This window comes from Emiliania huxleyi (genome assembly GCF_000372725.1).
Source record: "Emiliania huxleyi CCMP1516 unplaced genomic scaffold EMIHUscaffold_84, whole genome shotgun sequence".
NCBI lineage: Eukaryota > Haptophyta > Isochrysidales > Noelaerhabdaceae > Emiliania > Emiliania huxleyi.
In genome coordinates, this window is record NW_005195736.1 from 210,506 (window position 1) to 219,019 (window position 8,514).

An 8,514-nucleotide genomic window follows, 5' to 3' on the forward strand; every position below is an offset into this window, starting at 1 on the left:
ATGTTCCAGCCAGTGCGGGGGTAGGGGACCCCTGGGGAGTGCCCCATATGCCAGTATGGTCATGCACCTCCTAGGCGCCTCTAGCACAGGGGGTATGGGAGCGTGACACTGAGCGTGACACGCCTGGGTTCGGCTCCAGTGTGGAAGGGGATCCCCTACCCCCAGGGAGGTGGAACCCACAGTGGACGCGCGGATTCTCAGCATATGCGGCAGGTGGGTGCGGCCAGCGGGTGACGCGGCCGCCGGAAGCCTCTCGGAAGCGTCACCTGCGCATACATCGACTCGCGGGGCGCGTCGAGGTAGTTGTGCATGTTGACGCGCGGCGCGGTGCTCGGCCGGCCCGCGGGGGTCGCCGGCGGCCCCGCCAGCGCCTCTCCCTCGCCCGGCGGTGCAGCGGTGGCGGTGCCGTCGACGCAGACATCGGACGGAGCGACTGATGCAGCGTCCGTGGCGGCGCCGGAGGCGTGGCCAGCCTCGGCTGGCGGCGCGGCTCCTGCTGACTGCGGCGGACGCGGCGCCTCGTCGCCCCACCACGACGGAGCCGCCGGCTGTGGCCGCGCCGTCGCCGGCCGTTTGAGCGGCATGGCCTGGCCAAAGACGGGCTGCGTGTCGGCGGCGGCGACGGCGGAGGCGGCGGCGTCGTAGCCGGCGCGCTCGTCCAGCCACTTGCGGTACGCGCGAAGCAGCTCGAGCGCGTAGGTCTGCGGCACGTTTGTCAGGTCGGGCGGCCCCGCCGAAAAGTCGAGCTTCTCGCGGATGATGTGCGTCGCGGCGGCGCGGTCTCGCTCCTCGTTGTACTGGCGGTAGGCACGCAGCACCGCCAGCTTCTCCTTGTTTGAGCGGCAGCTGGAGACGTCGGGAGCCTCGAGGCGGGCCGACATCGCACTGACTTTCCAACCGCGCGAATAAAAAAGAATTCTTAATCGCGCCCTCACAGCACACTGGCACGACAAGGGCGCGGACTGGCGCGGACTGGCACACACACCGGCTCACCGTACACGCCGTGGGACACGCACGATTCACACGACAGACAAGGCGCAGACGACGGCTTCCTTAGAAGCCATCGTCCTGCGGCGGCGCCTTCTGCGGGTGCGCCTCGTCGAAAAAAGCCGCGCCAGCTCAGCACGCGCCAATTTTACGCGCACCGCCTGCACCAGCGCGCGCCGGACCCGAAGGCGCCTGAGGCGCTCTTTCGTGCTACGCGCCTGTTCCAGGAGTACGTCTGCATGTCGTACGCCAAGGTCGAGACGCAGCGGCTCCGCTGGGTGAGCAACAACCAGGCGACGATCCGCGCGGACCTGTACAAGAACTTGCGCGACGCCGTCACCGCCCACGACCACACGACGGGCGACGCGGTGCAGGCGGGCAAGCGCGTGATCCTCCCCGCCACGTTCTCAGGCGGGCCGCGCAACATGCACCAGCGGTACCAGGACGCGATGGCCGTGGTCCGCAAGCACGGCCGCCCGAGCTTCTTTCTGACGATGACGTGCAACCCGGGCTGGCGCGAGATCCAGGACGCGCTGCCGCCGGGCTTCGAGGCGCCCGACCGCCCGGATCTGGTCGACCGTGTGTTCAAGCTGAAGCTGGACGCGCTCCTCCACGAGCTCTACTTTGACGGCGTGCTCGGCCGCTCGATCGCGCACTTGCACGTCGTCGAGTTCCAGAAGCGCGGGCTGCCGCACGCGCACATCCTCGTGATCCTCAAGCCCGAGGACCGCCTGAAGACCGCGGACGAGATCGACGAGATCGTGAGCGCGGAGCTGCCGACCAAGCCGCGCGAGGAGGACTTCGCCGGCGACGCTGAGGCGTACCAGGCCGCGCTCGCGACCTTCGCGCGCCTCGACCGCCTCGTCAAGCAGCACATGCTCCACCGTGTTTGCGGCGCCGCCAACCCAAAGGCTAAGTGCATGAAGGACGGCAAGTTCGAGAAGCACTTCCCCAAGGAGTTCCAGCGCGCGACGACGTGGTCCGAGAGCGAGATCTACCCGCGCTACCGCCGCCGCGCTCCGGGGCAGGGCGGCGCGCACGACACATACGAGTACAAGACGCGCAACGCCAAGAACACGTACACGGAGCGCGTGCGGCTCATCGACAACTCGTGGGTTGTGCCGTACAACGCGTACCTGCTCCTCAAGTACGACTGCCACCTCAAGGCGCTGCCGACACGCTCACGGCGCGCTCGCCACCCAGCGGGGAGGGGAGGCGGGTTGGCGTGTTGAGCTGCGTCACGCCCTCGCCGTGGCCGAGCAGCCCTGGGACGGGATCCGGCGGGCAGCCGCACGACGAGAGCCGCCCCTCGCCGACGATGAAGACGCTGTGCCGTTCGCCCTGCCGCCGCCCTCGCCGGCGGGTTGGACTCGCACAGCAGCGCAGCGAAGCACAGCCACCGCACGGCGCAGCTCTCGCCCTCTGGCAGCGCCGGCAGCTCGAAGCCGCGCTCTTGCGCCCACAAGCGGATGCCCTCCAGCGCAAGCGAGGCGTGGAAGAGCAGCGAGACGGCCGCGACGCGAGCGATGTCGGCGGGGTCGCAGCGAGAGAGGGCGCGCACGAGGAGCTCCGTGGGGAGGTCGAGGAGGCGGGTGGGCGGCGGCGTGTCTGGAGAGGGAGCGGCGGTGGAGGAGGCGGCGAGGCGGCGCGAGCGGCGGCGCGGCGGGGTGGACATCGCGAGAAAAAGATTTTTTAAAAGAATTCTTTTTCCCGGTTTTTTCGCCGTCCTCCCGCCTCACTACGACTCGCGAGCACGCCAGCCAGAGCCCTGGTATATGGCGCTCCTCCTCTTCGCCGTGCCCTGCCTCACCGGTGCCGCGACGTGCTCACCGGTAGCTCGGACTCGTCGAAATCGAACTTGCCGCGCATGATTGACGAGCTGGCGTTCACCGCCGTGCCGATGAACGTCTCTCGCAGCCCGCCGCCACAGGCAAGCTCATTCACAAATGAATTTTTTTACAAAAACAGTCGCACGCGCGGCGCGTGACTGTCAGGAGCGGATCCGTCAGTTAGTCGTGTTCACGCCGGCTCGTCGACGACAACCTTGCCAACCATTCGCGGCGACGAGCAGCATGAGCCCCTGCTCCACCGAGGTTCCAAGCCTGAAGAGGCGGCGCACAACACCGGCGCAGGCAATCGCACGTGACAGTCTCCCAGAGAGGGCGGCGAAGAGCGGCCACAGCGCGTGCGTGGTGTGCGCCGCCTGCGGGCGCAATCCAGAGCTCGACACTGGGCAGCTGCTGAAATGCTACGACAAGCAGCTGCGCCGCAAAATCACTATCCATGCCTGCTGCGCGCTGCGCGCACCGCCGCCGCCGGACGTCGCGCCCCAGCAGTGGTGGACCGAACGAGAGGCGGCGATGGCGTGGCCGACGTGCCCGCATTCGCAGCGGTGCTCGACCGACGCCGCCTTCGTACCCTTCTTCGTCGGCAGGGAGGAGTGGCTGCAGGCCTTCGTCTGGTACAACTTCACGTCGCTCGAGGCGGCCGCGCGACGCTTCGAGGACGGCAGGACGCCGCCGTACGCGCGCGGCAACCCGGGTCCTGTCCTGTGGCGCTGCGACGACCGCGGCTCGCTCGGCTTCGCGCGGATGGCGCCGCTGCTCGCCGACCACGCGTTGGACGAGGGCCTCTCGCGCACCGAGCTGCTGCTCTGGGGGGCGACCGTCTATCGGACCTTCAACCGGCTCTCCACCTTTTCGCGGTGGGCGGCGCTGCGCTCCCTCGTCGCGAGCAAGGGCAAGGGGTGGCCGTGGCAGAGCGAGTACGAGGAGGAGGTCTACGCCGCCCGGACCGACGCCTTTGCGATCGCCGCCAGCGGCGTGACCGAGTTCGGCCGCAACGGCGTTCGCGACAAGTGGGCCTGGGTGCACGGGCGGCCGGCGCCGCCGCCGGAGCCCTGCACGGCGCGGCTGCCGCTGCCGAGCGAGATGCGCGACTTCGGCGCCTTCATCAGCGCAGAGGCGGCGGCGGGGCGCGGCGTGATGACGGGCGAGCACCAGGTGCAGTCGAGGGAGCGTGTGCTGTGCATGCTGCGGCAGCTCGCCACCGCAAAGGCGGCGGGGCTGCGGCGTCTCTCGGCGGCGATCGCCGGGGCGGGGAGCGCTTCGGAGGCGCTCGGTGTGGATGGGCTGCAGCGGCTGGACACGGTGGGGCCGTTTGTCGCGTGGCAGATCTGGTCAGACCTGGTGATGGTTGGCGAGGTGGAGCCGACGGCGCTGCCTCTTGGGCTGGCGGCCGAGACGAGGGAGAAGTTTGCCCTCTTTGGGCCGGGCGCACGCAAGGGCGCGCTGCTGATGGACGGCTGCGCCGAGGCGCGCGCGGTGCTCGACAAGGACACGGACGCGAAGCAGGGCGAGACGCTCGCGCGAGCACGGCGCATCGTCGCCGACTGGCCGCAGGCTCTCTCGCGGATGGGACTCGCCGATGCGTGGGACGGGCTGGCGCGTGGGCGGACGTACGACCTGGAGACGGCGGAGCACCTGCTCTGCGGGTTCTACGGCCTCGTCCCCGATCTGATGCGCCGCTGCAGCAAGGCCGTGCAGGGCGACGCGCCGGCTGGCGGCGGCGGCGGCGGCGGGGCGCACTCGCTCTCGACGTCCAAGCGCGCGGCGCAGTGGGCGCCCAACCCGGCGACGAACCTCGAGTGGGCGGACTGGCAGAAGATGCGCGGCGGGCCGACTACACGGTGAGCCTTTCGGACCTGGCAGAAAACGTTAACAGCGATCAGCGTTTCCTCCGAGCTCCGTCCAACGAGAGCGTAAAGGGAGCGGACCCTGAGTTGCACAGGGGTTGTGCGCCAGAGCGTGGTTTGCGCCGGCGCGGGTGTGTGGCTGTGGCGTGTGGGTTTTTTACTCTGTCAGCCGAAATCTTGATCAACGGTCTCGTCCCGCCGAACAGTGCGACTGCTTCGACCGGAGACTACGGTTACTCCCGGCCCAGCGGCCCCCCGGCCCGCTCCAAGCCCGTCCACCCGGCCCGATCCCGAGCTCAGCATGCTCGCGGCCATGACACACAAACACAGGCGGCAGCCCCTCGACAGCACAACTGTTCACGCCTCGAGGATTCGAATCGAGAGCACACCTTGCACTCGACGCCCCTCACACACAACACCTCTATGTGTCCGTCACTTCCCCCTCCCCCTCCCATTGCACTGGCCACTTTGGCGCCGCACACGATCAGGACCCGCACCCCTCCTGGTCGCTACCCGGTCGCCTTCTCCGGCTACGCCGACTCCATCGTGACCTCGACCACCCCGGTGCCCCTGCGAGACACCAGGCGCTCGGCAAGTCGCGCACTTGGAGTGGTGCCATGCCAATCTCGGCGGGCTTGAGAAGCCCCCTCGTGGCGACGCGATGCTCGGTGCGACGCGCCACATGCGCTGGCTTGCGTCGCCAGAACACGAGACCAATGAGGCCGATGAGGAGGAGCACGAGTGCGCCGCCTGTGGAGCCGGCGATGATGGCTACCTTGGCCTCGTCGGAGATGGCATTCGATCGCACAAGTGGCGACGGCGGTGGCGAGTGCGTCGCCCATCCGGGCCGCCTTCGCCTCATCCCGCTCGTGCTGACGCTGCTGAAACTCATGCCATGGCTGCTGACACTGCCGGTCGAGCAAGCGAAGGCACTCCTGCGCCACTAGTGCCTCCCTGCCGTGCACCACAGCCGGAAGATTTGTGCCAATGCCCAGCTTCATCCTGATTGTGCCTCGAGCAGAGCCGCCTGCGTCGGAGAACCAATCAGGCCGCGCCTTTGCTTTGAGAAGGAGCTTCAGGCACGCTGCCCATCCGGGCTCCATGCACACCGCGGCGTGCATGAGCGGATCGACGCCCCCGTCGTTGAGCGCGTTCGCGTCTGCGCCACACTTCAGCAGACGGGCGACGAGGCGCTCGTGCCCCTTGCTGCACGCCAGCATGAGCAGCGTGAAGCCGTGCCCGTTGATTTCGGGGTTGAACCAGGGTGCGTCGACGTCGCCACCGTCGGTCAACCACTCATGCACAGTCGCTTCATCTCCTACTTGCGCGGCATGCGCAAACTCATCGGGCAGAGTCTCGAGCAAGTTCTCGGGCTTGATCCAGACTTGAAGCTCTCCTCCAGAAACGCTCACCGCGCAGCGAGCGCTAGCCTCGTCGAAGCTATCGACCGTGCACATCCGCCCATTGAGATCCGCACGCGCGACAAGATCCTGGATGCGGCAGGTTTTGCGAAGGAGCCGCATCCAGAGCCGACAGCAAGTGCTCTGGCCGGTGGCGCGTCGGCGTACTATTTTCTTTTTCCAGTCTTGTGTTAGGTCTTGTTAGCTTGTTTGTGTCTGTGTGTCGCTCGTGCGTGTCGTCATCATCTGTCCCGCGTCCACCCATACCGCGCTGGTGTCCAGTCCGAGCCTGACTGTTGTTCATCTTTCTACCTACCTACCTAGGTATAGAGAGATATACTGAGGTTGTAGGTATATTGTTGGCAAATCAAGACACAGAGCTCACACAGAATCACAGCGGGAGGAAAGCGGCGAGTCGCAATTCCAGGGGTCGTTGTGGCGGGCCACCCTGCGTCCAGAGATGCCCACTGAAGATCGAGGTGTGGGCGAGCCGACCGCCCACGCCTGCTTCCTCTGACGGAGACGAGGACAGCAGCGACGGTGGCGACAGTGAATTGGACGAGTAGGAAGCAAGGCGAGTCGTTTCTCGGCGAGTAGCTCAGGAGATCGAAATTGACTGCCTCACGACTCTCTGAGATTTGGTATCTGATTTCTTTGGTCTTCTTGGCGTCCATCCACGGTGATCGCGGATCCGGCGAGAAGCCTTGCGCTGCCATCGGTCAAGGCGCAGCTGGACGAGACGATGCGAGAGGAAGGCCGGCGGCTTTTCGAAGCGCAGCACGACCTGCGGCGCCCGGCGCGCTGATGCCGACCACTGCAGGGTTTGTTGTCGACGAGGACTCGGTGTTTTTCTTGTTTGACTTGGCGATTTGAGAGTCGCGCACAGCACACACTGGCCAGTGTGCTCCTCGCTCGCTCCCCGCTCGCCTCGGTGACCTGTCGCCCACCAGCGCGCGGCGACCGCGCGCACACCACCAGCGCGCGGCGACCGCGCACACCGCGCCCGCCGGCTCTCCGCCCTCCTCACCACCCGTCGGCGCTGTCCGCAGGCATGTGAGGCGGAACGGCGACCGCACAGCGCGCGCGGGTGTGGAGAACGTGATCAACCGCCGGGCTTCGGCCCCTTGCCGGCGCAGCGCCGGCGAGGTCCTGGGTCATCCCCGGGCGGCGGTCCGGGCGGCAGCAGATCTCTGCGCCGCCCGCATCCTGTTCGTGATCAGGGCGTGCGCAGTTTGAAATTGCAAGGTCCGAGCGCGCGCCCGCGCCCGCCGCGCCCCGCACGCAGCCACATCCTGCGTTCTGCGGCGGCAGTGGCCTTATCTCTCTCTCTCTCTCCCTGCTCTCCCAAGCCGTGCGCACCGTCGCCGCGCGCGCGCGCCGCCGCAAGCTGCCGGGCTGACGCTCGTCCCCGTGCCCCTGTTGCGCAGGCAACACCCGCGCTCGTGCGGACCGCACGACCAGCTTCCTGCTCGCGCCGCCCTCGCTGTGGCCCGGCGTCTCCGCCGGCGGCTGGTGCGTCAAGGTGATGAAGAGCACCACCAAGCCTGACGTCACCACGGTCAAGTTCAACGACTCCACGGTGACCTTCTCGTTCGCCGTGGTTGCCTCATGGAAGCCCGTCTCCTAGAGAGTCGGCGCCATCGCTCTTGCCGCGCCGCGCGTAGTGCGCGTCGCGCGGGTACCGCACTATTAGGGCACTATTAGGGCCACTATTAGGCTCTCATAGTGCCCTAATAGCGCCCTAATAGTCGCTATTAGCCCATCTCATAGTGGTGTTCTCATAGCTCCAGACGTTATGAAGCTCAGCTATTAGCTCCTCTGAGCTAATAGTAGCACTATTTGAAATCGCTATGAGCACCTTCCTCATTATGAAGCTAATAGTTTGACCAGTGTAACGACTTGACGTTGCACACGGCCATAGACGCAGGATCTGTTTGGCGCGCCTCAAGCAGCGAAAGCAGGCGCGAGAAATTAATGTCAATCCTGAGATCTCAATTTTGGCGCTAGTTTCGTTTCCTGGTACATCACGACGACTTGGGTCTCATGTAGCTCGACGGCTCTTCGACGGCTCTTTCTGGTTGGATCAGACAGTGCTCTCAGTCAACAACACAGAGAGCAGGGCGGCCTTCGAGCAGGGCGGCCTTCGAGGCAACTAAGTTCCTGCTGGATTTTGCCACTCAACGTACAACTTGATGGCGGGCGGACGTGTCGAGCATGGATCGAGAGCATGGAAGGCGGCCATTGCTCAAACCTGTTCGAGTTGGCCTCCGGGAACAAGGGTGCGTGGCCAGCGCGGTCTGTTTCACGTGCAATAAGGGCAACGCCATCAAAATCGCGCGAACTTGGGCCGACATGCCTCCGACATTTCTCAGGGCTCGGACGGAAGCTCTGCAGACAGCCAGACCGCTCTGCGCGCACATTAGTGTGCGGTCG

General features: G+C 66.4%; 1 protein-coding gene across 1 annotated transcript; it reads left to right on the plus strand.

Moving 5' to 3' along the window:
• Positions 1 to 6,885: 6,885 nt before the first annotated feature.
• Positions 6,886 to 7,708, plus strand: EMIHUDRAFT_219242 (hypothetical protein; the record flags this gene model as incomplete). Its single annotated transcript, XM_005758742.1, has 4 exons — positions 6,886 to 6,935; positions 7,131 to 7,227; positions 7,302 to 7,326; positions 7,509 to 7,708. The coding sequence occupies 4 exons, from the start codon at positions 6,886 to 6,888 to the stop codon at positions 7,706 to 7,708; spliced, it is 372 nt and encodes a 123-aa protein (XP_005758799.1).
• Positions 7,709 to 8,514: the final 806 nt, after the last annotated feature.